Source organism: Asterias rubens, chromosome 22 (assembly GCF_902459465.1).
Source record: "Asterias rubens chromosome 22, eAstRub1.3, whole genome shotgun sequence".
Lineage (NCBI taxonomy): Eukaryota > Metazoa > Echinodermata > Asteroidea > Forcipulatida > Asteriidae > Asterias > Asterias rubens.
In genome coordinates, this window is record NC_047083.1 from 6,906,558 (window position 1) to 6,934,310 (window position 27,753).

The 27,753-nt window shown below is 40.4% G+C and overlaps 1 protein-coding gene across 9 annotated transcripts in view; it reads left to right on the forward strand.

Moving 5' to 3' along the window:
• Positions 1–27,753, forward strand: part of LOC117304952 (myotubularin-related protein 13-like) — a 105,088-nt gene that overhangs the window by 59,389 nt on the left and 17,946 nt on the right. For 5 of the 9 annotated variants that reach the window (XM_033789601.1, XM_033789606.1, XM_033789602.1 and 2 more), the window contains 10 exons: positions 916–1,111; positions 1,541–1,683; positions 3,737–3,915; positions 4,741–4,976; positions 8,623–8,691; positions 11,025–11,078; positions 14,845–15,037; positions 15,947–16,143; positions 18,416–18,661; positions 20,444–20,479. In XM_033789601.1, the coding sequence (XP_033645492.1) occupies positions 916–1,111; positions 1,541–1,683; positions 3,737–3,915; positions 4,741–4,976; positions 8,623–8,691; positions 11,025–11,078; positions 14,845–15,037; positions 15,947–16,143; positions 18,416–18,661; positions 20,444–20,479 (1,549 nt within the window). The remainder of the gene's footprint in view (positions 1–915; positions 1,112–1,540; positions 1,684–3,736; positions 3,916–4,740; positions 4,977–8,622; positions 8,692–11,024; positions 11,079–14,844; positions 15,038–15,946; positions 16,144–18,415; positions 18,662–20,443; positions 20,480–27,753) is intronic. The other 4 variants (XM_033789603.1, XM_033789608.1, XM_033789605.1 and 1 more) reach the window with 3 other exon arrangements.

The window sequence follows — 27,753 nt, forward strand, 5'->3', positions numbered from 1 at the left end:
AAATATTGCTGCTTGCTCCTCCATCTCAAACCTACAAATCCCCAATTTCTCCTAATCCCCATCTCTTCTAATCCTCAAACCCTTATCTCCCCATATACCTGATTTCTCCCAGTCTCCAATCCCCCACTCTTCTAATCCCCAATCGTAATCTCCCCTTAAAATCTCCTAATCCCAATCCCCATTCCTTCTTATCTTTTTTCCTATCTCCATTAAAACTCGATCTGTCCTAATCCCAATCTCCTATCTCTTCCTTTAACTTTTTTGATATCATTCACCCCTACTCAAATAATTTTTTCTGTCTCCCTTAATCCCTTAATCACTCATCTCTTCATATTTCCGAATCCCCATCTCTTGTAATCCCTCAATCTCCCATATCGCCTAATTCGCCGATCCCCAAATAATCTACCCCCTAATCCAACCAGATCCTGTCTTCCCTAATCCGATAAATTAGGACAGTCTTTCACCAGACACTTTTTGAGTTTTGAGTGTGATTCATCTTGAGTCGCTCCACAACTTTCTATGGAATATACATAAAACAAATCCCCTAATCTTCCATCTCACCTAACACCCATTTCAGACAGCCGCGCCAGAGTCGCACCGAACCACATGGATTAGGTCGACCTAAATTAATTTTGGTTTCAGACAGGGGAATTTAACATAATATTTACATTGACTCGCCTCATAACAAGATCAACGCCTGAAACCAAGGCGCTTCAGAGTCTTTCCGAACAACTGCACTAGTTAATCTTTCGACTTCTAGCACGTCCAGTCACTTTCAGACGTCAAATTTTGCATGTACTTAATTCAGAATTTGGTTTGGCATGACCCAGGAGCGCCTGTCTGAATCGGGCGTAACTCAGAAACATGTAATCTCAATATTAATCCACTGATATATGTAACTATTTCTCTCACCAGCCCAAGATTCTCAAACCCACGTTACTACCAGGTGAGGAGAAAATCATGGATGGTTTACGAGGATACCTTCTACCAGATGGGCGTGAGGACGGCATCGGAGGGGTAATGGGCGGGCCAGCTTACCTCCCAGCAGAAGGTGCAATCTTCCTAACCTCATACAGGGTTATATTCAAGGGTACTCCCATTGATATTCAAGGTAAGTTTTGTCTATGGAGGGGATACTTAGGATTAATGTTGAGGGTAGACCAGATGAGCGTGAGGATGGCATCGGAGGGGTAATGGGTGGGCCAGCTTACCTCCCAGCTGAAGGTGCAATCTTCCTAACCTCATACAGGGTTATATTCAAGGGTACTCCCATTGATATTCAAGTTAAGTTTTGTCTATGGAGGGGATACTTAGGCCGTGTCCCAAGAGGTGGCTACAGCTATGTCTATGGCTAGATTTCCGCTTCATCATGTGTTGCAGTATAGCATGTCCTTAGCAACACCCTTAGAAACATCTGTAGTCGTAGCCGGAGCCACAAACTCGCACAAATATCAGCTGTTCCGCTAACAGAGTCTTTCTTCATGGCTTAAATGATCGTTTTAATTATTACTATTATTGTTTTACATTCTTGTTTATGCAGCATGTGAGCAAGTGGTGACGAGGAGTTTTCCTGTCTCGGCGTTGTTCAAAGAGAAGAAAATCACAGTAGGGGGCCTTGCTAACTCGTTACACCTCGAACAGTTCATGCAAGAGGGACTGCAGCTCAGATCGGTCACCTTCCAAGTAAGTTGTAAACAACAACAACTTGTAAACAGCAACAACAACAGCTTGTAAACAAATTTAGTAAACCAGACCATTCGGTCTGAACATCTGACTAGGAAATGACTCATGACTTTTTTGTATTTGCCTTCTGTTTTCAAATAATAAACCTCAAGGGGAACTGACTGGGTAAATTTGAAACGATTTGGGATTCAACAAGACAAATTGACTAGAGCGGGACCCGAAGCGGAACCTGATTCGGGGGATTAACATTCCGGTGCTAAACCAACTGAGTTATTGAGCCCTACGTTGGTGGTCTCCTTAATTTGTAAATATCTTTGTTAGGAAGTTGAAAGCCATTCAACCATTAGCTGCCTTGTAGCCAGGGACCACACCCAACTTTTAGATACAACCTTATATTTTCCGTCAAATTGTCTCTCATTCACTTTTTGCTTACTTGTTTACCCTTTACCACCTGTGCTTGTGTTTTTGTGTTTCCAACCTCTTGTGGTCAAACCTGCCCCCAGAGATACCAACATACACGATTTGGGCATAGCAAATACAATTTTGAGCCGTGACTACGACGCTACGATAATACTCAATAAAACACGATAACAAGCCGCCCAACATAATTTTATTAAATCGTACCATACATGCAAACAACGAATGAACTATTAAGTGGAAAAATAAAGATTAAGAAAAATATCCAAATAATTGTAACAGAAAAGAAAAAACACTTTAAATTTTAGAACTCGGTGTTGAATACTAGCGGCGAATTCACTCAAACAATGTACGTGTCTCGACGTAATGATTGTTGCGTGCCCTCTCCCCCGCTGGCTGGCCGGATGAGTATTTTTACGCTAGTCCATTGCTGCAAGATCGTACCCATTGATCTCTATTACACGATGGGGAATAGTGCACACGTGCGTGGGGAATGAGGTTGTGTGTGAGCTAACGTGTCACAGTAACCTCATTCCTCATGTATCCACTATTATTGTGCCTGTCTGTACATGTACTTCATCGAAGCTTGACACAAAAAGTACGAAATAATGGCGACAAAAAAGGAGACCTTCTGAACAAAAATACCTTCAACTGAGTGGCCTGTGAGATCTAAGCCAGACAGTTTCCATGTTTCATTACCAGTAATTGTAGCGCCGATGTCCAGACAATGCCCAGAATACGGACACGTATTTTTTGCCCAAAATCCGGACACGTTTTTTTCTTTTCTCTCTCCCAATAGCTTGTTGTTGCATTTCTGATTATTAAAACAAAAACATTTAAGTAAGGCCACCCTTTGTTATGTTACATTTATTTTTGAAACAAAGTCAGAAGATGAGGTAATTTTTTTTTTTTCACTGGCCATTGTAAACATTTGTAGCTGTTCTGTTGGTGCATACAGAGGTAATTGTTATTTCATGACAATGCCTGAAAATGAGCTAATTAGCATTGTAGAGAGTAATAGAAAGATCGGTTTAGGGAGCCCAAGCTGCGCTCGCCCTTAACTTTTGGGAGATGCTACTCTTTTTTAAAATTCAATGTTGGCATCTCTGTGCCCCTTCTGGCTACCCCTCCATTTGTCTCCTTCATTGATCTTCCCTTGATTTTGGTGGCATGGTTGGCTTGTGCGTAAAGCGCCCATCTCGCACCAAGGTGACCCTGGTTTGATACCCGGCCCGGGCCATATGTGAGTTGAGTTGTGCGTTGGTTCTCTGCTGTGCCACGAGGGTTTTCCAGACCATCCAGTTTTCCTCCATCAAACACTGTCGATCTCTGGCTTTGCTCCGTGGTCATAATGGGTTGATGTGGCTGGAAGCCAAAGGCGCCCTTGCATGCCTGCTTCTCAAACATATTGTAGCCACGTCTTTCGCAATTAAGCTGTTAGCTGCGAGTAAGGATGGTTAGCCTCCCAATTTATTATCATTTCCCATATAGTTCTGCCTCTCTCTACCTTTGATTTATTTGCATTTGACTGCTTCCATTACACCAACTTATACGTTTATGTGTGTTGTGTTGTCATTTAGCCTTTGAGAATCAACAAATATTACATAATGTGCTCATTGATCCTGTTTATTTTTAGCTCCTTAAGATAGCGTTTGATGAGGAGGTAGGCGCTGAGAGAGTAGAGTTGTTCCGTAAGATGTGTGGTCGGATCCGCTACCCACAAAGTCTCTACCAAACCTTTGCATTCCATGGTTCCACTGTCTCCCCCTTGCTATCCGTTCAGATGAAGCAGAAGGAGAAGACCGCCACCTTGAGGTGAGATTCGGCCAGCTTTTCCTCAGAAGCCTCCTTAGGCTTTCGCTCGTCCCCAGTGCCTTTTGCTCGTCCTCGTCATCCCAGCGCTTTAACCAAAGGCGCTGGGATGAGCAAACGTATTAAGCACGCTCATTGGTATATCCCAAAAATGCTCAGTCCCATCATGCATCCTGCTCACACTGCTATGCACTGCACGCATGACATACTTCCTGAACAAGCTGGTAAGCTCTTCCCAACAATTCTGGATAGACCCTGGCCGCTGGGGCCGAGCGAAGCTTAGGCTGTATCCAAATTGCAGACCTGCCAACCGTCCCGCATTTTGCTAGACAGGCCTGAATTTTAAAAATAAAACCCCAGAGAATGCAGGATGTCCCCTTGATTCTTTCCAAAAAAGGCCTTGCATGTGATGTTTAGGCCATGACTGAAATGGTGACTTTGGCTACAGCTACGGCTAGTTCGTGCGCATCTGTCTATTCTTCAACACTGGCAGACGCGCTGAAGTTGCCGTGTCGAACACGGCCTTAGTATTCCTATTAAGTTGTTCCTCATTCTGAGTTTCAGGGGTTAGCAGGTCTGGGATCCAGTCATAGCCACCAATTCAGACATGGCCTTCTACCCTTGTATACAAATATTGACTGCTTCTAGTCCTACGGTTAAATTTTCCTGAGTCAAAGTCGAGGGAAAATGGAACACTCCAAGGATCCCCGAGGGAGTTGTAATTTTAACCATAGCAAGAGTAAAGCAGTAAATATTTTAAACTTTGCTAAACAGTAAGCAGCTTTATGGAATTGCCCGCATTAATTTTTATCATTTGCCCTACTTTAGGAAACTTGCCACCAAGACGTTGGCAAGAGGGAAGAAAGTCGTCACTGGGGGCAGCCATCACAAGACCAAGCTGCCCCCACGTAAGGATCGCTACCTCTTGCCAGTCGAGCCCCTCGTCCCACAGCGACCACCATCTGCGGCAACGCTGCAGCGACAGATGAATGCCGCGAGTTTGGATAGCATCACGGTGGACAGTCGACCAAACAGCGTCCTCTATGAAGAAGAGGATCTGTCAAGTAAGTCCAGCCAAAATATCTTTTCAAAATTATACACAGTGTTGCAGCTAGACCAATTTTAGTGGTAAATTTATTGAAGCGGATCAACCAAATTATTTATGTTTAATTATGGGACCACTATTTCTGAACTGGGGCCAAGTTTCCGAACTGTTCGTGTTGTGGAGCCAAAATTTCCCCAATACAAATTGACAGTTTCCGCATAGAGGTGTCCCTTTACCAGAGCAAAACTGCTGTACCCCTTCAAGAGTGAAACTCAAGGCCTGCGTTGACATCCAAAGTGTACCGACAGACTCCATCATCATGCATTGATCGGCTTATTTTTCTTAAACACAAAAAGGTCCACTTAGGGAGGAGCAAAGTTCACACAAGACTGTGGATGGAAATTGTTTTGAAGATGTACATGTATATGCATAGTTTTATCATACATCTAACAGCCGATGTCTGAAATTTGTATCAGCTGTTCGTACAATGTTTTGTTGAAGTTTAGTCAAAAGTTAAAATGTTCAATTGTTATTTTCAATCTTACACAATTGTTATTTTCAATCTTACATGTACCACTGTTGTGCCCAAACCGAAAACGGATTTATAATAACCAAAAACTGGAACAAAACTGAAAATGAAAGAAATCTATTTTAAAGATGTCCATGTTTTCACTACAGATGATGATTCTCAGATGAGAGTTCGAAGTCGAGCAGGGTCATACTCATCAGGTTATTTATAAAACCGGGTTGATTAACCCGGTTTATCAGTTAATTTGCTTTAACTAATGTATTCGCTCTGCTCATGAGTAGTGGTAATTCATTACATGGCTGAAATGCACTGAGGTTTTTTGTGGTCCTTGAAAAATCATCACTAGATTGTACTGGATAAACCAGTTTGTACTGGATTAAACCAGTTACTCATAGACTGTACTGGATTAAACCAGTGTGGACTGGACTAAACCAGTTACTCATATATTGTACTGGATTAAACCAGTTTGCACTGGACTAAACCAGTTTCTCATAGATTACACTGGAGTAAACCAGTTTGCACTGGACTTAACCAGTTACTCTACATGTACATGTTGATTGTACTGGATTAATCCAGTTTGTGCTGGATCAAAGCAGTTACTCAAAGACTGTCTGTTTGAGCTGTTAGACATGTTAGAAGATTGATTAGAACATTTTAAACTAATATGTGATCTGCTCTATGGAATTGGAAAGAAGTTATTTAATTTTATTTATTCTGGTTGTGAAGCCAAGGACTCTCACAAAAAACTAGCCTAGAACCTAATGGGGAAAAGACAAGGAAGAAAGTTCAGAAAACTATTCCATTGAAATACTCAAAGTTTGTACTGGTGCTACGTTTACTCTGAAATGGCCGTCTAAAAACCTCATAAGGTTTTACTGTATCAGAATTCAAGAAATAGGTGCATCCTTAAGTACATTGTACATGTATCTGGCCATTTGAAATCTAAGTCCCCACCAAATTCTGAAAAAGTGGTGTCTCAGTTTTGAGAAATCTGACTATTTTCTAAGAGCAGGTCGCAGTTGGTTTGAAAAATTTGCTGATGATCACGTAGAATGAAAGCCATTAAGCTATTGAAGTCTGTATTAACCCAATGGCCCCCTTCCCCATCCCCTCACCCTACCCCAACCCCCTCACCCTAGCCATGCCCCTACCCCCATACGGGCATCCACAGTAGGCTTTGACTGACCGAAAAGCTGCAAGAAAAGTAAAGTAAATAACCTTGACTCATCAAGTAAACAAACATACAGATAACTAGACTTACTAATACCTGTGGCCTCCCACTTCGTTTCGAGATGAAAAACTCCATTCATCCTTAAACAAAATCATCCTTTCACAAGAAAATGAGATTTTTCTACAAAACTTATGAAAACCTTGTCTGGACTGGAGTAAATATCCTCAGAGCATCCTTGCATTTTAGGTCCACATATTGTATGCCATTGGTGTACAATAGTTCATTAGCGTACAATATTTCTTACACGCGTCTCTAGTGTAGCAACCTAACAATGAAGCGTAAGAATAATGCGTAGCATGAAGCAAAACTATCTATTGTTTAGGATTAATGCCATGTAGGTTATGTCTTCATTCAAACCGAGTAACAGACCAATTTATTAAGCTCCGTCCGCTGTAGCAACTGCCTAACTACTGAGCCACATGGGTGACACATACAACATGGTGCGTTACGCTGTGTCACACACAAGAACATAGAGTTGAACCCGATAGACCACATGCAAAGATGTCATTCCTCTTTGATGTGAGACGATGATGAAACATTGGAAAAGTCACAGCTGTGAATTTTCCATGCTATGGCCAAGTTCCAGCTATGGCCAAGTTCACACAAGGACCATTCTTTTTCTTGAGGTTGTAATACCAACACATGTTTTGGAGCATGAGTACTGGTTCATATGGGCTGCTAGTCGACAAATTGTTGACAAGGTCTTTGTGCGAACTTGGACTTTGTGAGCGACACATGTGCGTAACAATACACTGTGCCACACACAAATTCACATCACTACAACCTAGCCCTGGCGGCCTTACACTTTCGTACTGTACTACAGTGACGTCCTGGACATCAGGGTCCATTTCTGGGGCAGAAAATTTTCGAAGCTTCATAACTCAAATCTTACCTGCAAGAAACCACTAATTTCAACAGATTCACATTCCATGGCAGCATATATAATGCGGTGGGTTTTGGTCCTCATATATGCTTCACAAATCTGTCATTTTCATGAAATAATGCAGCTCCCAACGTTAAGAAATTCAAATTTGTGTTCGTACTCTCATAGTCTGCCGTGTGTACGCAAGACGCATGACGCGCAAATCTTGAATTGCGTTTGCCTGTAAACGCTGTGCAGTCAAGATAAGGTGACCAAGAATTCATGCATCTAAGCTTGCATCATGCGTCTTGCACGCGAATGTATACGCGTACGCATGGCAACAGACAGCACTGTGAGAAAACGATCAAAACGGGAATTGTTTAATGTTGGGAGCTGCATTATTTCATGAAAATTACGGATTTGTGAGGAATATATGAAAACCCACCGAAAAATGTTTGCCGCCAGAGAATGTGAATCTGTTGAAATTAGTGGCTTGTTGCAGGTAAAATTTGAGTTATGAAGCTTTGAAATTTATCCGCCCCAGAAACGGGCCTTAATAGGTAGGACTCTTTGTCTGTGTACAGAGAAAGAGTCCTAATAGGGCTACACTACAACCCAAATAGACCATTAACATTATTAGGCATGGACCTCTTTTATGTAAAACTGATGGCGAATGGCGTAGCAATATTCGCACGGTGCACAGGATGCACTAGGCTGCCTTGTTCTGAACCTCTGAGAGGAGGCGCCCTATTTATATGACATCATGTTTGTAAGGTCTATAGATGGATTGCACATGACACCATTGACCACCACCTTTGATGTAAAACAATGGACAAGTGGTCGCATGTACATGTAGGCGCTGCGCACCACTCTCAGCCTTTCAAAGATGGCTGCCAATGCAAGGGGTCTATTGTGGCAGCTTATTGTCATTTTGATGTGTCAGATGTTCAAGCGCAGCAAGAAGCGATGGAGCTTAGTAGATTGGTCACTTTAACACTATTTTGCCATTTTGAGTAGTGACATTTACATCTGGCTGTTTGCAGATTTGGGCTTTGATGCCTCGCCACGATGGGGACGTAGATCTAGAAGTCAAGGCGGGTCGTTTCTCTCAGGTTATTTTTAATCTAGTCTAGTCTCTCTTATCCTATCAGTTAACTAAAGCTCGTTAAAAATCTGGAACAGGGTCAATCCAGTCAATGCTAACATACAGATCAATTCCATTGATCAGGAATTCTGAGGTTATGCAGCAAAAAGAACGCATTCTGTTGGTTGAATGGGCGTGTGCGTATTCTGCGTGGAGCAATTCAACCTATAGAATGCGTTCTCTTTGCGTTGTGATCGTTATTGTTTTCGTTATTGCTGCAGTGTGACTCGGCCTGTACAGTACACAACCTATTTGAACAAACGTTTTATAGAGATTTGTATATGCAGAAATCTGTGAGAAACAGTGACATTGAGTTGAGCCTGGTTTGTACATGTACATGTACATGTTGGAAATATGAGTACTTTGCCACAGATGTATTTCACAGAATCCTAAAAATTAAGATTTTGTGTCGATGGGAACAAGAAATATAAAATTGACAACCTGCATTTATCAAAAATGATTTACTAAGCCCAGTTCTGTCTGATTTGCTGAGAATAATATGTCAAATTTTCAAAAGTTAAAATGAAAACTGGGAGTACTAGGATACTGGAAAAAAAAAATGGCAGTGACTGGATTGTCAAACTGGTTGTGACTGGATTGGCAAACTGGTTGTGACTGGATTGTCAAACTGGTTGTGACTGGATTAGCAAAATGGTTGTGACTTGATTGGCAAACTGGTTTTGACTGGATTGTCAAACTGGTTGTGACTGGATTGGCAAACTGGTTGTGACTGGATTGGCAAACTGGTTGTGACTAGATTAGCAAACTGGTTGTGACTTGATTGGCAAACTGGTTTTGACTGGATTGTCAAACTGGTTGTGACTGGATTGGCAAACTGTTTGTGACTAGATTGGCAAACTGGTTTTGACTGGATTGGCAAACTGGTTGTGACTGGATTCACCCTGTTTCTATTTCTTTCTTTTCTTTCCTTAAAAAAAAACCCTCTCAAGACTGGCCGTTTTCTTAAAGGCATATAACTTGAATGATAACTTGCTGTTTAGGATTTAAAATTCTTCAAGCAATTTAGAAGTTCTAGAAACTCCAATTTAGACAAATTCTGCAAGATGTTTGAGTTGGACGATAACTGGCTTTATAGTTTCAAACATTCATTCTTTAAAACATCATGGATGCTCTACGAAATCCCTCTCTATTCTGGGAAAACTTATGCAAGTCATTTTATCTGAATGCTTTTCAGTAATGAGCTACTCTCTAAACTTCATGGGTTTACTTTATTTTATATTATTGGGTGGTTTTTTTTTGCTGTCACTTCAAAACTTGTGATATTTTTTGTTTTCATTTACAAAAAGCTAACAGTTGGCTTCTGGCTGGCACCCATGAACAAGGATATTGGCAAAACAGGATCGCTGTCGACATAGGGCTAGATAGCTCAGTTGGTTGAGCGCAGATACATTAGTCCGGAGGTTATTGGTTCAAGTCCTGCTTTAGTCAATTTTTCTTCTTTCAACTCCAAGCTATTTTAAGGAACGCGTTGCCTTGGATTGGTCGAGTTGGTCTTTGAAAAGCGTTTGTAACCGTTTTTATAAAATGCATATGGGTAGAAAGATGTTGTAAAAGTAGAATACAATGATCCACACAAACATGCCTCGAAGATGCACGGTTTTCCTTTTACCTCGTAGACTAACACGGTCGGCCATTTATGGGAGTCAAATTGTTGACTCCCATAACTGGCCGACCGTGTTAGTTTGCACAGTAAAAGGAAAACCGTGCAATTTCGAGGCAAACTTGTGTGGATCATTGTATTCTACTTTTAAAACATCTTTCCACCCATATGCATTTTATAAAGAACGGTTACAAACGCTTTTTATAGACCAACTCGTCCGATCCAAGGCAACGTGTTCCTTTAAATTAATGCAGCAGGAGATTGTGTGGGAACAAAGTGGCAGCAGACTAACCAGTTAAATCCATCGTTCTCGAAAATGATACAACAAAACAAAATTTCCTTTTCAAAACAGGTTTCCCTTTTTCAATACATTTAGACAAGATTTGATATGGTATTTTGCCAAAGTACTGGTACATGTAATTATGAATGGTGTACAGCCCCTTTATTACTTTTGAAAGCACTTTTTGTTTATTTATTTCTGCGTTTTCGGGGATGTTTTCAGGGGCAGAGTTGGAGATTTTTTTTTGAGGGGAACAATTTGTTTTTATTTTTCATTAAATTAAAAGTAATATATTTATCTCAGTTTTCTTTTTTTTTTTTGGTGCATGAATTGAACCTGCTCTATTACTCTTTCCAATGCTACTGGTCTGACCCGAGTCTCGTCACCTGCCTGATTTTAGTTTCAGATTATGAGATGGGATCAATGAGAGGCCGAACAATGTCTCAACCTGCAGGTTACACAATCATTCTTGGTCTGGTTTACGGGGCAACTAAATCATTGGCGGAATCATTAATTTTGAGTGGCTGGTTATGTGCATGGTCCCAAGAATAGAGCCTTGAGGGACACTGCATACAAATGAACATTTAGAGGAAGTTTGTTGCTTTGGCATTTTGCTCAAACAGCAAATCATTATTTGGGTTCATGCGTGGCTGACAGTGCATTTTGGATGCATGTGAACAGAGTGGACCAAGTATGGAACCATGAGGGAGGCTATTCATAAAGTATACATCATAAAGCTGCATTATTATATAACTATTGCTTAATAGTCAACATTAAAAGTAAGTCAATGCTGTATCTCATCGCTTTGAAATAGTATAACACTTATGCAAATCCTGTGTCTTAGTGAAAGTTTTAAGTCTGAATTGTTTTGTCACCCAGGCAGAGATAATATTTCAGCAAAATTTCATCGATGGCATGTACACCATAAATGCTATGGCTGTCCTTGTGACAAATCAACTGAATGAATAACGAAATAAAAATGCTGACAAACTCCTTATTTGGCGTGAAAATTAATGCTACAATTACTAATCTGATAGGGGCATTTTGGATGCATGTGAACTGAGTGGACCAAGTATGGAACCTTGAGGGAGACTTTTCATTGTTACTTGCATTATACTAACCACAACCATCAGAAATTATGTCTTCTGTATGATCTTTATCGTATGACTTGATAACTGAAAATATTGACAAAATTAAAACATATTTCAACTTATCAAGTCATGAAAGTCATTAAGTAAACCAGATTTCCGAAATGTGGTTAACCTAACGGGTTATCATGAGTACTAAAGTAATTTTGAGTAACAGGTTAACATGAGGTGAGTAATGAATAATTAGGAGTAACAAGTAACTGCGATCAATGAACTGAGTAATAGAGTAATGAGTGAACAGCCTATACATGTAGGTATACAAAGTATACATATTTTATTTGTTTTTTAGAAATAGAATATTTGTTCCTAAAACAAGCTTTAAAAGAAGTTAATTGTACAACCAACGTGTGAGAAATTCACAAAAACAACATTAGTGAGAAATTTCTGACTTAAGTCTTGAATTTAGACTATTTTTGTCTGCCTAATGAAGCTGAAGTTAAGGTGAAGCCATTTGATCATACAAAATGGCTGAACATACATAAATTATCCATCAAGACCTGCAGTTTAGATGGATTGGGATTGTTCAGACTTACTACCAGGCCATTGGTGGTTAACTAACCAAAACTCTTTTGCTACCAATGGAGTAGCTCAATAGCAACCAATGGACTATGTTAATAATTTGTCATTTTTTAGGTAAAATACAAACTAACCTTTTTGTCAGGCTCTTTGTACAATGAACTCATACTGAATCTTCATGCTCTCTTCATATGTTTGAATCCACATCCAAACTATTGGATCCTGTTAACAATGACCTCATCAGAAATTGTTATCTTTAACTTTTTCATCATTAAAGATTTTGCAGGGCCTAAAAAAAAACCAAGGGAGATAAAGGCATGGCTTGTATTGCATTGCAGCACTTTAACTGTTGAAGTCATGCAAACATTGAAATCATTACAATAATATTTAAAATGTACATAGGCGGTCTATGGACACTCTCTGCAGTTTGTTGTGAACAGTAGATGCTGATGAAAATTCACAGGGTCCCCCTTAAAGGCAATGGACACTATTGGTAATTACTCAAAATAATTCTTAGCATAAACCTTACTTGGTACTGACAAATGGGGAGCTGTTGATAAATGTAGTATGAAACATTGTGAGAAACAGCTCCCTACTGAAGTAATTTGCCTATTAACATTTGAAATGAGAAATTACCTCTTAAAAACTACCTTACTTCAGAGGGAGGCGATTCTCACAACTTTTAATACTGTCAACAGCTCTCCGATGGTCAATATCTAGTAAGTTTTGATGCTAACAATTATTTGAGTAATAACCAATAGTGTCCAGTGCCTTTAAGGACCGACAGAGTTTGGCAGAAATTGCTTTTGGACTTAGCGGTGATTTTTACACCTTCCCGTACACAGCAATCTCTAGATACAGACAGTGTTTTGCTTGAACTCTAACATGCTGTAGTTTATCATGTATTTGCCTGGCATTGTGTTTGTAAATTTGCATATATTTTTCGTTTATTCCTTTTTCATCTCGGCCTCGTTAATACCCCTTGTTTATTTTGCTTTGCATCATTTCAGACCCCGCCCCCTCTTATTATGGTTGCATTAATTTGACAATTTTATTCTACCATAATACTTGCAAGAATGTTTTATTTAAAGAAAGGCGCATCAAGTTGTTTCAGTTGTTGAAAGACGTCTGTCGTAAAAGCCTGGTTACATTTTTCTTTGTGTACGAGTGGAATACAAATTCTTCCCAAATGTTCGTTGCGAGTTTGTGACGTCAACATTTGTGTCACGTTCGCATTCGCAGGAAGTATGAACCAGGCTTTACTCTGGGTGCGTTCGTTTAGCTTCCCTGGGTCGACCCCGATGTTGCGTATTTTATTTTTTTCCAGGACGAACGTGGGCACACAATTACCCCATGTTCGTCCTCGAACCAGGAAAAAAACCCAGACACATCACCACGTGAGCCTTCTCGTCGTGACGTCAGTGCACCTCGGGTCAGCCCCAAGTGACCCCAATCCACAAATGGGGCTCTTGGGGCTGGCCCGACGTGCCCTGACGTCACCACGGGAAGGCTCACGTGGTGACGTGTCTGTTTTTTTTTCCTGGTTCGAGGACGAACGTGGGGTAATTGTGTGCCCACGTTCGTCCTGTAAACAAATAAAATACGCCACATCGGGGTCGACCCAGGGAAGCTAATCGAATGCACCCTCTGTAAAAAAAGAAATGCAAAAAAAGGTGGCATGTTCAGACATCACTCGTCATGAAGTGGTTGAGAAATTTACTAGTGTTCATCATATCCTCTTCAAAGTGAAGCAATCAAGAAAACAAAAAAGTCAGGCTACGTAAAAATGTTTCTGGTCCAGTTTTAAAACTTCTGAGCTTTAAAGACCTGTAGTCTAGCGGAGGTTCACTTGAAGTTTAAGCTCTGCCAGTTCTGGAAACATTAAAGTTTTCAGAAACGGATGGACATTCATTTTGTTTCAATTCATATGTGATTCATAGCAATGCTTTCTGTAGACTAACGGGTACAAAAGCATAATAAAATGCCTGCATGATAGAAAAATGTAGCATACGTACATGTAGCAACACTAGAACCGGTTATAAACATTAAAGAACACATGGCATTTTGCCTGGTACCCTGGGCCCAATTTCATAGAGCTGCTTAAACAGAAATTATCGCTTACCAAATTTCTGCATAGCAAAATACCATCCACAAATTGTGCACATGTCATGGTGTTTTGGCTAGTAACCTAAATCTGGTTAGCATATTTGTTTTTTATGCTGAGCTACTTTTTGTTCCCAAGCAGCTCTATGAAATTAGGCCCAGGGCCCATAAAGCTGCTTAACACGCAGAAAATATTGCTTGAACATTGTTTACTCCGGAAAAGTGAGCAGGATACCAGTCGCAGGTGGCATGTTTAACTTTGGCTGGTAACCTTGTTCTGCTAAGCAGAACTTTGTTGTGCTTAGCTACTTTCTGTGCTTGTAAGCAGGTTTATGGAATCAGGCTCTGTTTCTGTCACACACAATGTCTCTAGAGGTATGACACGTGGTGATGTACCACATCCTCCGTAAAATAGTTTCAAAGTTAGTAATATTTTTTTTGGAATTCCTACAGTTATTGAGGAGAACGACGTCACAGCAACGCTGAAACCGATCGATGTTCTGACGACGGATAAGCTTCAGAAGAAACTCTACGTTCAGGATTATCAACGTCTTGGCTTCAACATCTCATCAGGGATGATGAGACCCAAGCTGGGGGAAGCCTTCCGCATCTCAGAGGTCAACATACACTTTGAGGTCTCCAGAAGGTCAGTGGATTCTTGCACTTTTATTCTATCGCCATTTCTGACATAATTTTACAGGGCATTGAGGCATAAAGTAACCAGAGAGAGACTGTTCATCTAAGGCGCCTCCAGGCCATTTAAACCTGTGGTCTTGACATGATTTTACATGGCTTTGAGGCACTAGGTAACCACCGAAAGACTGTTCATTTGAGTAGGGAGAACTGTGGGTAAGGCGCCTCCAGGCCAATTAAACCTGTGGTCTTGACATGATTTTACAGGGCTTTGAGGCACTACATGTAGGTAACCACCGAAAGACTGTTCATTTGAGTAGGGAAAAACTGTGGGTAAGGCGCCTCCAGGCCATTTAAACCTGTGGTCTAAGCATCTGATCAACAACTGTAACAGAAGCAGTCAAGTGGAAATACATGAATAGAGATCAAGTGGAAACATGAATAGAGAGAGAGGCAGAATGCACACAGAAAAAGCAAGGGGTAAACAATGAGGGAGACAAAGGGGGGGGGGTTGGATGGAAGAGGCAAAAACTTCAGGATATCAAAAACAATTTGCATTTATACTGCAGGCCCTTTTGGTTGGTAACAGTTTGGAACAGCTAACTTTTACTTGCTTACTAAGCTGCTTAGCACAAGGTGTCCCTTGGATAACCTTCTTCATTCCATTCTGTTTATCGCTAGTTGCTCTGCTTCAGGGAGTGGAATTTTGGCATCTTCCTGGACTTGAGCCTTCCAGCACATTGGTGGGAGTCCTTGTTGGCATGGTGTGATCAAATCATTGTAGTAGACCTGGTTGGGTAGCCTAAAGGCTGGCATTCTGATGATATGTTCAAACCATTTCAGGCGACGATTGGTCAAAAATCCACAGCTAACTACTTTTTATTAAAATTAATCAATTTGAATTTTTATTTATCTCCCACAGCTATCCTTCTCTTGTAGTCGTTCCTTCAGCGTTAACTGACGACAGTATCCGCAGGCTAGCCAAGTGTCACCGCCAGTACCGGTTCCCTGCCATCACATGGCGTCATCCAGGCACCAAAGCACTGCTCTTGAGATCTAGCGGGTTCCACGGCAAAGGCATGATGGGAAGGATCAAGTCCGCTCCAAATCCAAGCACAAGTACGTTCACCCTTTTTTGGTCTCCTTTTTTGTTTACCCCCTTTTTTAATAATGTTTTTTAATAGCAGAAATTAGCAGGATACCAGTCACAAATTGCACATGTGACATATTAGTTTAGCTGGTAACCTTATTCTAGAAAGCACAATTTTGTTTTGCTTAGCAACTTTTTGTGCTTAAGCAGCTCTATGAAATTTGGCCCAGAGGTCTACTTCCAAGTGAGGGCTACACTTAACAGCTTAACAGGCAGTATATTTTTCCTACTTTCCATTTTTTTAGCCTTTGAAAAAAGTGATTAAATAGTCTGAAAAGTCTTTAAAGGGAGGGTACACGTTTGGTAGTTGTCAAAGACCAGTCTTCTCACTTGGTGTATCCCATCATAACCATCAAAATAACAAGCCTGTGAAAATTTGGGCTCAATTGGTCATCGAAGTTGTGAGAAAATAATGAAAGAAAAAACACCCTTGTTGGACGAATTTGTGTGCTTTCAGATAAGAATAAAAGACTTCTAGCTAGAAGTCTTTTATTATTTTAGTGAGAAATTACCTGTTTCTCAAAAACTATGTTACTTCAGAGGGAGTCGTTTCCCACAATGTTTTATATTAACAACAGCTCTCCAATGCTCGTTACCAAGTCAGTTTTTAAGTTAATATTATTTTGTTTTGAGAAATTACCAAACGTGTACCTTCCCTTTAAAAGGTCATTACATGTTTACATATTGGAATAGCTCTTGTACTTGATAAAATGTTTATTTATCTTTTATTGTTTTTATTTTTGGTATTTACAACAAAATGATCAGCAGCATAAGCTGAAAGGGTCAGGTTATGTTTCTACTTTTTTTCCAAGGACCAAATATCATGCCTGACTTAATTTAATTGGACTATCGACCCAAATCAACTGCCACTATAGGGGCACAATGCAACCTACTCCTGGGGCTGGAACAGGGTAACTCCCTTCACAGTCAGTAAGGATCTAGATATATAATGTATGTATAATCTACTAGGAGCCTGGCTGGTAGCTTCCCAACTCTTCCCTGAAGCAATTATGGTTACATAAGTGCCTTGCTCAAGAGCACAAGTGTCATGACCGGGTTATGAACCTACACTCTGCTGATGACAACACCAGAGCTTGCAACACCGGTGAACTAGACCGCTCAGCCACAACACACCCCCTGAAGTGCTTGATGTGGCCAACCCCACCCTTTTTTGTGAAGTAAAACAACAAAAATTAAAATTAAAACGACAACTTTTTAAATGGCTGTTTTTTAAAATGGCCACCAAATGCACAGCACCACTTTGATTTTGGCTGTGAGTTTACTTTATACTGCATGTAATTTGCACCCGCCACATGCCACACCATTCCACCATGTTCATGCCGCTTTAAGCTTAGCTGCATATTCCTATACATGTGCCAAGACTTTACACGCAGACACAACTGCTTAATGTCGCATTCAGCCATAAATACATAGAAGTTTAACCAAGACTTTCAGAGATGTTAAGTAGGGCCAGATTATCCCACAGGCACAGTGGCCATGGTACCGGTTGTCTCCCTGTTTTGTCAAAGGGCCAGTGTCCCAGGGAAATCTGTCTGTCGGAGATTCTGTCCCCCACATGGGAAAGTAATATTGGCTGAAGGAGTATGATTAAAAGAGGGCCTTATAAGAAACAGACTTTACACAGATCATTGTTTGGGGGAAAGAATTTCTGGGGAGTACAGAATCTCCTGCCACACTAGCACGTTAATCTGGAGGTTGTTAGTTTAAATCACGCTCTAGTGAACTTCTCTCTTTTCAAACTTTTGAAGTTTTCAATCAGTTACAGGCCTGTAGGCTTCATGTTTAAAAGGGCAAGGCCACCAAGGCATTTTCTCCTTGGTAAAGGGCACCAATGAGGATTTTGGTTAATTTCTACTGGAGCATTTCAAGGGCACCAAGGCAATGACCAAGGGGCAAAGAGGCAATCACCTTCATCGCCTTAATGAAATATCAATCAGGGATTGTATGCTTCATTTTTGAAAGGGCAAGGGCACCAAGGCATTTTCTCCTTGGTAAAGGGCACCCAATGAGGAAATTGTTAATTTCTACTGGAGCATTTCAAGGGCACTAGGCAATGACCGAGGGCATGGAGGCAATCGCCTTCACTGCTCCGTTAAGTATTAGGCCTGAAGTAAGCTCTCTGAATGAGAGAAATAACCCATTGTTTTGGATGGTTAGTATTCTTGTTTGCGACATCATGGCTTTGGTGCTCCCTGCATTCACCCATGTTACCATTTACAGGCGGGTCATCCGAAACCAGCAGCAGTAAAAGCATTGAGCAGGATAAGTTCTTCACCGCCGTGGTGTTCAATACACCGTGTGGTAGCTCCTACAAGTCCGACTCCCTCGTTAGCCTAAATGCCATCTTGCCTCCCTCCATGACCCTGGAGCCTGACTCCACCCCTCATATGAAGAGAGGTCACTCTGGGACGTTGTTGCAGAGAGGTTTCCATCGGTCGAGCGGCGGGAAGTCGGCACCGAAGCCAGGTAAGCATAGAGTACCATTCGAACAAACCTTGTGTGACGATCACCAGTGATAATAGACAATCTATTATTATAGTGTCGAGAATCTGCGGTCGAGTGAACCAATCCATTCAGCTCTGCCACTTTATGCATAACTAGCCAATCATAACCATAATTGTTACCACTGTCAGAAATAAGCTAAGGAAAGAAAAATCTGGCTTCGCAGAAACATGTAGGCTGTGAGGTTGGTGTGATGGTGTCTTGCCTCGCCTTCCACGTCTGGGACCCCGGTTCGAATCCTACTGGGGACACTATGTGGATTGGGTTTTTCAGTCCCTACTTGACTGCGAGGGTTTTCCCGGAATAATTCTTGGGGTTTTTCCTCCCATATCTAAAACTGAAACTTCTTCCTCATCTTTTCTTCTCCTTTGGCTCTAATTAGAGCTTTGAGAATATTTATCCGGACCCAGAACACCATATATTGGACATTGGCTGCTTAGCAAAAAAATTTGGCTTTAACAATGTTTAACCAGAGCCCAAGAGTTATATTGTACAATGTGTGAAAAGACTTACAGATCAAAAAACCACTAAAATAAATGCAAGCTGCAGCAATTTGAATTACTGCAGTGTGCATATTTTGTTTGTGGCATGGTGTATTGCAGTTTCGTGGAGCTAGTTTCAATGGATTTGTCAATTGAGGTTTTTTAGTCGGCAGTTGCTACACGTATCTCCAGATATTTTGAGAAGCTGCTGGAAAAAAATATAAGAATTTGTTAGGCCGTTTGCAGGCTTCCTCAGTTTAGTGCCACAGGCAAAAATTATGCACAACTGCTGTATTTCGCAATGGAATATTTTGTTGATTTGTTTTTCATACATTTTCTTTGATGTTACATGTATATCATTAGTTTCTATTCAAAATATATTTTTGGTTCAAAGTTTGTGTATTTATATAGTTATTTGTTTTGTGTTATGCACCACCTTTTTGTCTCATTTCTCTTTGTGTCCATTTGAGTGAAAATTTGCTGTGTGAATGACTCATTTTTACACAAATTTTCACACCGTTTGGTTTAACATTGTTGGTGTTGTTGGGCGATTAAAACTTATCACCAATGTATACTAATTGATACTGAATGAAATCGTGTGACGTGAAACTAACTTTATGCATCGTGGATGAAAAAGTCAGTTACAACAGTTGTGTTGTTGTCATGTCTCTTCCTTTTGAAAGGAAGTGCATCGCAACTGACTTATTACCCTCTCCCAATCCCCTCCCCACTTGAAAGTCCCGCCCTACTACCTTTCACTTCTAATCTATGCAAAAACATGCCCCCATTAACTGTCTGTTTTAGTGGTAGAGGCTGGTACTGTTTACATCCAGCATTGAGGATGTACTTGGGAATGCAGGAGACCATGTGAAATTGTGCTGTATATGTAGGACTTTTCAAATCCCATTCCTTATTATTACAAGTAGATTTGCATTTAACTATTATGTTCACGTCAGAGTGCTAATGAAAAGTACTTGTACTGTATGTCACTCAGGGTTTTGTTCTCAGGCCACTTTTTGTTGCACTTAAGTATGTACATGTACATGGGAGTACATGAATTGCGGCATGTATGTCGCTTGATGTAGTATCTATTAGTTACCACCTTGTTCGCAAGGACTCCCAGTTTGTGTCAATTCTTATTGTATATTCAACATATGGTTCCCCAGGGATCAGTTCTTGAACCGTTTCCTCCCTTGTGCACTTCCATAGCATGTGGTTCATTCACATGCAGTTTTTTACAATTAACTGTATTTTCACTCATCAGGGCTGTTTGACAAGTCTTTATCAACACTGAAGAGAGGTAAAAAAACACTTCAGCACACGTTTAACCATAACACTTGCCTGCGCCCTCTCTCTATTTAGTTTATTCAGTTCTGTCCCCCTATAGGGCCGATCACAAAGTACTAACATTTATGCAAGCATACATCGTTTAAGTTCTTACTCTTAGCCTAATGGCCCCGTCACACCATGGGGTTTTAGCCAGCATATGCCGAAGTAGCAAAAGTTCCCTAAAACTCTTTTTTGTACATTGTGATATAAACTTATACAGAAAGTTTCAAAAACTTATAGATAACTTATACCAACGAATGCATAGCATGTTGTCGGGGTTCACAACGTATGTCCAACGGTAGTCAAACTTATGCATTGCAACGTATAAAATGCTTACATTTTATTGTACTGACAACAAGGTCCTTTCCTGACAAACTTAATCATGTATTGCTACATGCAAAGCTACAAGATGCACTGATCATGCTTGTCAACATATCAAGCTCATGTCATTGAAGCAATTTCAACCATATTGAATACAACTTGTTGCAAACTGCAAGTAAACCCAAGTAAACGGCCCCTAGGGAGAACAGTTCTTTGGCAACTGATTGGAATACTCCAGTATAACAAGACAAAATCTATTCAATCAATTATTAAGTCAATTAATCAATAAATTGATCAGTCAATCAGTGAATCAATCAATTAGTCAATAAATCATTCGATCACTCAATCACTCAATCACTCAATCATTCAATCAATCAATCAATCAATCAATCAATCAATCAATCAATCAATCAATCTACCAATCAATCGATCAATCAATCAATCATTCAATCAATCAATCGATCGATCAATCAATCAATCAATCAATCAATCAATCAATCAATCAATCAATCAATCAATCAATCAATCAATCAATCAATCAATCAAACTATTCATCGATTAGTCGATCATCAATCAATTAAAAAGTCAATCATTCAACCAATCAATCAATCAAGTGACAAATAGTTTTATAAGATTCAAATAATTTTTTTTTTTTCCCCTTAAAAAATATATCAGGCTTTATACATTTGAGACAAAAAAGAGATTCATACATTGTATATAGAAAAAATTGTAAATCTTGAAAGTAAAATGATACAATTTTTTCTAAAAGAAGTTTTTTAAGACATCACAGAAAGAAGTAAAAACACAGCCATCCCTTTTCAACGAACTACATGTATGCTTGCGTAAATGTTAACAATAGGAGGTTTTTGGGCCACTTGGTGGCAGGAGACTACCAGGCAAATCCGTTGTTCTCAGAATTGTGCGCATGCTCAGAGCTATAAAGACAATGGAAATGTCCCTGGGATGTGGACCGACACCTTTCAAAGGTGGCGGCCCACTTAATGGGCAAAGTTGTTCTCAGAAATATGCGCTCGCTCAGAACTATCTAAACTTCGGAAATTTACTGGGATGTCTGCTGCCACCTAGTGTTGGGGATGCTAGATGGTGTGACACTTATGGTGTGAAATATGCGGGTCATAGAACTACGTAAACAGTGGAAATGTACCCAGTGTGTCTGCTGCCACCTAGTGTTCCTGAGTGTCTCATTGTGTAAGGTCATTAGCATCCAAGGTAAATGTCCGATCCCACACACAAGAAGAAGTTTAGCACAGAAAAGAATAGATTCTTCCCGTACAATCTTGCCCCACTCCTGAAAAGGTCTTGGAAGCTGCGGTTAACTTCTTTACTTGAACACTTTACTTAAACCCACTGCTTTTTCCTTTACTTTATTTGAGCATTTTTATTTTCCTGCTCTTTTTTTGCAGAAGATGATCGTAAGATGATCGTAGATATTTTAAAGTTTTAACAAAGAATGTCAAAGCCATATATTTACCCAACCTGCATGCCCTTTGATTTTTTAACACCCCCACCCCCACCCCTGATTGATGGTCTCCCTTTCTGTTGTTTTCTTTGTAAAATTTCTTAATTATTCAATATTTGAGGTTTGGTGTAAGTCCGGAAAGCTGAACATTGCTTCTTTTTTCGTTTTATTTTAAAGGTAGTGTTTGTACCTCTGACTTTTTAGGAGGAAGTTATTTAGAAGAAAATTATCTTGGTCATTTTTGCACTGGTTAGAGTGTCAGGGAAAAGGCTGACACCATGTAGTTAAATCTTTTATTTGAGTATTTGCTGTTTCGAAGGAACCATTGTGTTTTATCTTTCCGACAGTGTACTCTGTTTGTCACCAGGAGAGTGTTAAATTCCGATTGGCCCTGTTGCTCTAAACTCTTGTCTTTCCATTTTACTGGTTGAATTTTTGTGTAGGGCTAGTGTGTGAAACTCTGACAAGAAATTCCAGCAGGGCTCATGGCTCTGCTAAGCGCGAAATTATTGGCTGATGGCTGATTTTGTTGTTGTTGTTTAGAGGAAGCTGTGAGCACTAAACTATGTGGTAAGCAATGCCATGATTTTGTGCACAGGGCCCAATATGAAAAAGTTGCTTACGCACAAAGCAAAAAGGAACTAAGCACAACACAAATGTTGTGCTCAAGCAGCTCCATGCAGGACCCAATTTCAAAGAGATGCTTAAGCGCAACGTATTGCTTAACAAATATTCGTTAGCAGATATAAGTAGGGTACAAGCCACAGATTGTACATGTGACATGGTAGCTTGGCTGGTTCTGGTAAGCGTAATTTAAACAGGCATGCAACTTTTCTGCGTTTCCGTGGAATTCTGCATAAAAAAAAAAGATCGGCGCTAGAGCATAATAAAACTCAACATTTTCTCGGGTACCATTGTGGGTCTCATGTCCCGTGGCGTTTTGGCTGCCTCGCTCCGTACTTGAGTTGTGCCTTCGAAAATTATTCTCTTTTTTTTTAACGGGCAGTTGCATGCCTGTTTATAATTGGGCCCAGGTTTACAATAGAACACTGTTAACCCTGGTCTGTGCAATGGCATCCCCTCTTATAGACTTTGTGTGATTGGTCAATTAGACTGTCTTTTGCAAATTGAAAAATAGCCTTGCCCTCTTCAGCTGAAAATGTAAGTCCTTTTTCACACTACTGCTTTTGGTGTAGAATGCTATAAGAAAGATTTTCTTTAAGGCTGTTGGAATTGAATTTATTGGTGGCATTGGTGGTGAGTTTATACAGTGCTTGCCTCTCACCACTGTGTGTGACCCTGGTTCGATTCCTGGTGAGGGCCATTTGTGAGTAGCATTGTCCGTTGGATCTCTCCTGTGCCACATGGGTTTTCTCTTGGCCCTCAGGTTTTCCTCTCTACCTGTCAATGGAAAAATACATTGCTCTCTAACTGTTCTCCGTGGCCATAAGAGCTTAATGTTATGTAGCTGACTGCCAAAAGGCACCTTTACTTTCCTTGTGGCTCGACCATTTTTTCCCTGGATCCTTCACAATTCAGCTTTTCAGCTGGGAGTAAGAACGATTACGCTCCAAAACAGTTAGTAGAGTTCAGTTGTTCAGATGATCTTCTCATCAAGGGAACTTGGCTAACTCCCACAAGGGGTTTTAAACTCCAAGCTGGCAACAGCCAATCTCTCTCATACATACACTGGTTTAACGTCTATGATAATGAATTTCAAAAATCGAGAAATTGTGATTCAGTAACTTTGCGACAAGTGTTCTTCTATTCATTGTGAAATCAGCGGTTAGCTGGGAGATTCAAACACACAACCTTGTGATTGCAAGTCCTGCAGTCTAACCACTTGACCACAGAGATCGGTTCAGAAGGGTTTTTTTTCAGGACAAATTTGTACTAGTTTTAGTTTGACTTAAAGCAGGCTTGCATGCTTTGAGATGCATGAAAATGCTTTGCAATACCGCCCTCTTGTGTTACCAGAAGTCTGATAACATGAAGGCTCATCCATTTTTCCAGTTTAGTGCCTGTCACTTTAGAAATTCATTATCGTTTAAAAGTGATATTTCCTGCTCTACTGAGAATTTCTCGTCAACAAAATTACCCACAGAACTACAAGAGATTGTCAGCGTTATTGACGATTCCATTCTAGAAACCGAGCCGGAATGGTCATTTTATGATTCGGACGATTCCTCAGATGGAGAGACTGCTAGCAAGTCAATGGATATGAATGATGGCCCTCACTTGGATGATGATGAACAATGTCCAAGTATTTGCTCTCATGCTGATGTCTTTGAATGCTGGATGGAAAGTAGACTTGCTGCATTAGTCCTATGCATGTTGTATGAGGCATCTTGTTTCTGATCAGTTCCATATGTCCATACTTTGCTATGGGTAGCATGGTAGGCTTGTGCGTAAAGCACTCGCCTCTCACCAAGGTGTCCCCGGTTCGATTCCTGGCCAGGGCCATATGTGAGTTGAGTTGTGCGTTGGTTCTCTGCTGTGCCACGAGGGTTTTCCAAACTATTCGGTTTTCCTCCCTCGGGAAAAATCAAACATTTTCGATCTTGGCTGTGCTCCATGGTCATAATGGGTTGATGTGGCTGGCAGCCAAAGGCGCCCTTGCATGCCTGCTTCTTGAACACGTTGAAGCCACATCCTTTGCAATTTAGCTCTTAGCTGCGAGTAAGGATGATTAGCCCCCCAAGTTATATTATTATTATTATATTATGTGATCAAATTCTTCAAGGCCCTGGGCGAAGCACAACAAGTTTTCCATGACTTTTCTCTTAAACCACTTTATAATGGGATAAAAAAAAACTTTCCATACCTCTGGCAGGATTTTTTTTTTTTTTTCCCGGCGCCCCCGTGCAAAATATTGTTTTGAGAATATCATTGTCAAAATTAAACAATGACTAAACCAAGTTTAAACAATAACAATCTCATAAATGAACCAGGGTTTATTTTTCTCTTTCGAGAAAATCTTTTTGTTTACCGCATTTTTGGAGGGTGTGGGTTTGAGTCCTGGTCAAGATACTTGCCTTCTTAAGCACAAAACTTGACCATTATTGATGCATTCTTTGGATAGGATGAAAAGCAGTTGGTCTTGTGTATTGTGTAACGCATGTAAAAGAACCCAGTGCACTTATCATTAAGATTAGGGGTTTGCCTCAGTGTTCCTAGTTTGCTTGGCTGCATCTTGCACAAGAGCACCTTGTAAATCATTTTATATTCCAGTACACGCTAATCCACCAATCAGAAGCTTGAACTACTAGGGGGATAAAAACATATATACTACTTCCTCTGGTTTATATCCTACTTCCTCTGTTTTTATTACACAGTGTGTATTGTGAATGTCAATGCGTCACTCTCCGTATAGTGCAACAATTACGTTCTAAACTTTGTGCGCTTAGTCGTAAAATAACGTTCTGAAAGTGAAATTTGAAACTTTGCACTTTGACGTACGTGAAACTGGAAGATAAATTTGGTATAACACGCACGCTCACGGAATCCAAAAAATATAGCATGTCTGCGTCCCATATCCAACTTTCAACCTCGTTGGATATGGGACGCAGAAGCTCCATATTTTTTCCGTATTCCACTTATGTGATAACTTATAACATGGTGCTATGTAAATGAACAGGTCTCATACTTGCGTTGTGAAGCTCCACATACCTTGCAGGAAAAACACTGAATGCTGAAGCGCCATAAGAGTAAACTGACTGACCGATATTAGCGCTTTATAAGAAGCCACTATTATTTATATTATCATTATTTTGGCGAGTCATCTGTTACTTGCTGAGCAAACTTCACCTTGTAGACTTTCTGGAGTTTGGCTTTCTCCTTATGAGTCTCTCATTTGTAATTTGAATGGTTTAATGTTCGTTTTGTTTTATGTTGGTCGTACAGGGCTCGGTTTCACAAAGCACTAAGACTCATTTCAAGTTGAGTTGTCAGTATCACCAAACAGTTCTAACGATCAATCATAACTTGTTGTGAAGTTGGCCCCTGGTGTTTACAATTTTTTGACGGATACTCTGATGCCAGTTTTAAACTGAGGGTGCTTTGAAAAAGGCTGGTTCCTTTTGTCTGTAATAAACATCATTAGTTATAACTGCTATGGCATACAGGGAACATGACCATAATGGACACAGCATGACAAAGGGTCTGGCATCCCGTACCATCTGCATTACCACTAACATTACTTGCTAATAACTAGTCTGTTTTTTCTCCTTGCATGGTTCATTTGTATTCTTTAATTTCTTTTCTTTTAGGATTTTGTTCAAAATTTTGTTTCCTTCGTATGGAAACAAATTTGCATAAAATATATTTGTTTTTATAAACTGAGGCGTTGAATTGTTGTATACTTGTTGAGCAAGTCACAGTGTCGACAGTGTTGGCATAATTAAGGAAATAATTAAAAGGGTAGCGACGAGTTCCTCAACGGCCGTTTAAAACCGGCAGGGTTGTGCCGTGTGATAAAGGCCCGAGCCGAAGGCAAGGGCCTTTATCGCACGGCAACAACCCTGCCACGATGTGCGTGGGTTGTGAGTACGCGCACGCGCTTAAAAATAGATTAGGCGCACGCGCTTACATACATTACGCGCTGTTACTAAAAGCTATGAATTGCGTTCTGCGTGATAATCTTGCGTGCCCGCCACGCGGAAGCCAGCCGGTCTTAAACAGCTTCACCTGTGTCTTTAAAAACCATTAAAACACCTCCACGTGACGTGCTCTCCACCAATAGGAGTAGAGAAACTGTCTGGGTATTTATGAAGATCGATTCATAGTAAAGTACAGGTAAAATTTGCCCTGAGTCATTATGGCTCATCAGGTCGATGTCATTGAAATGCTAGGATGAGTCCTAGCTTGAGTTAGGACAAGTAACCCGTCCTAACTATGATTGGTTCAATGCGTCCTTAACGTCTATGCTTATGGAACTCAATATGTCCTATCTCCAAAGATTAATCTTAAGTTAGGAAGAGTTTGGTGAAATCAACGGCAGGTTTCATTGCCATTAAACGTCTGAGAATATTTCTATTGCCACTAAACAGGATGACAGTCCATCACAAGTTCCTCCCCTGCCCACCCCAGTGTCAAACAGTACATATTTCTACTACTGGGTGGAGAGAAGCAATTATGATAAAGTACGTTTTTCAGGGTTAGGAGGCAGACATTCTAGGTTGCACCAAAGCTAAACGTTTGAGCAGATATGAATTTCATGGATCTGCTTGCTACATGTATAGCATTTTGCATTTACAATCATCTTTACAGAAACAAAGCCAAATTTCCGTACTGGTTAGGTTTTGTGCCCAATAGTATGTACAAACTCACACAAGCAAAATATATCTTTACCTGTAAATTACGCTGGTGTAAGTGCAGATCTTCCAGATAGCAATGGGCCCTATTGTGTAGGTTTTTTTCTGAATGATGCAGGTCAGCATTTTTTA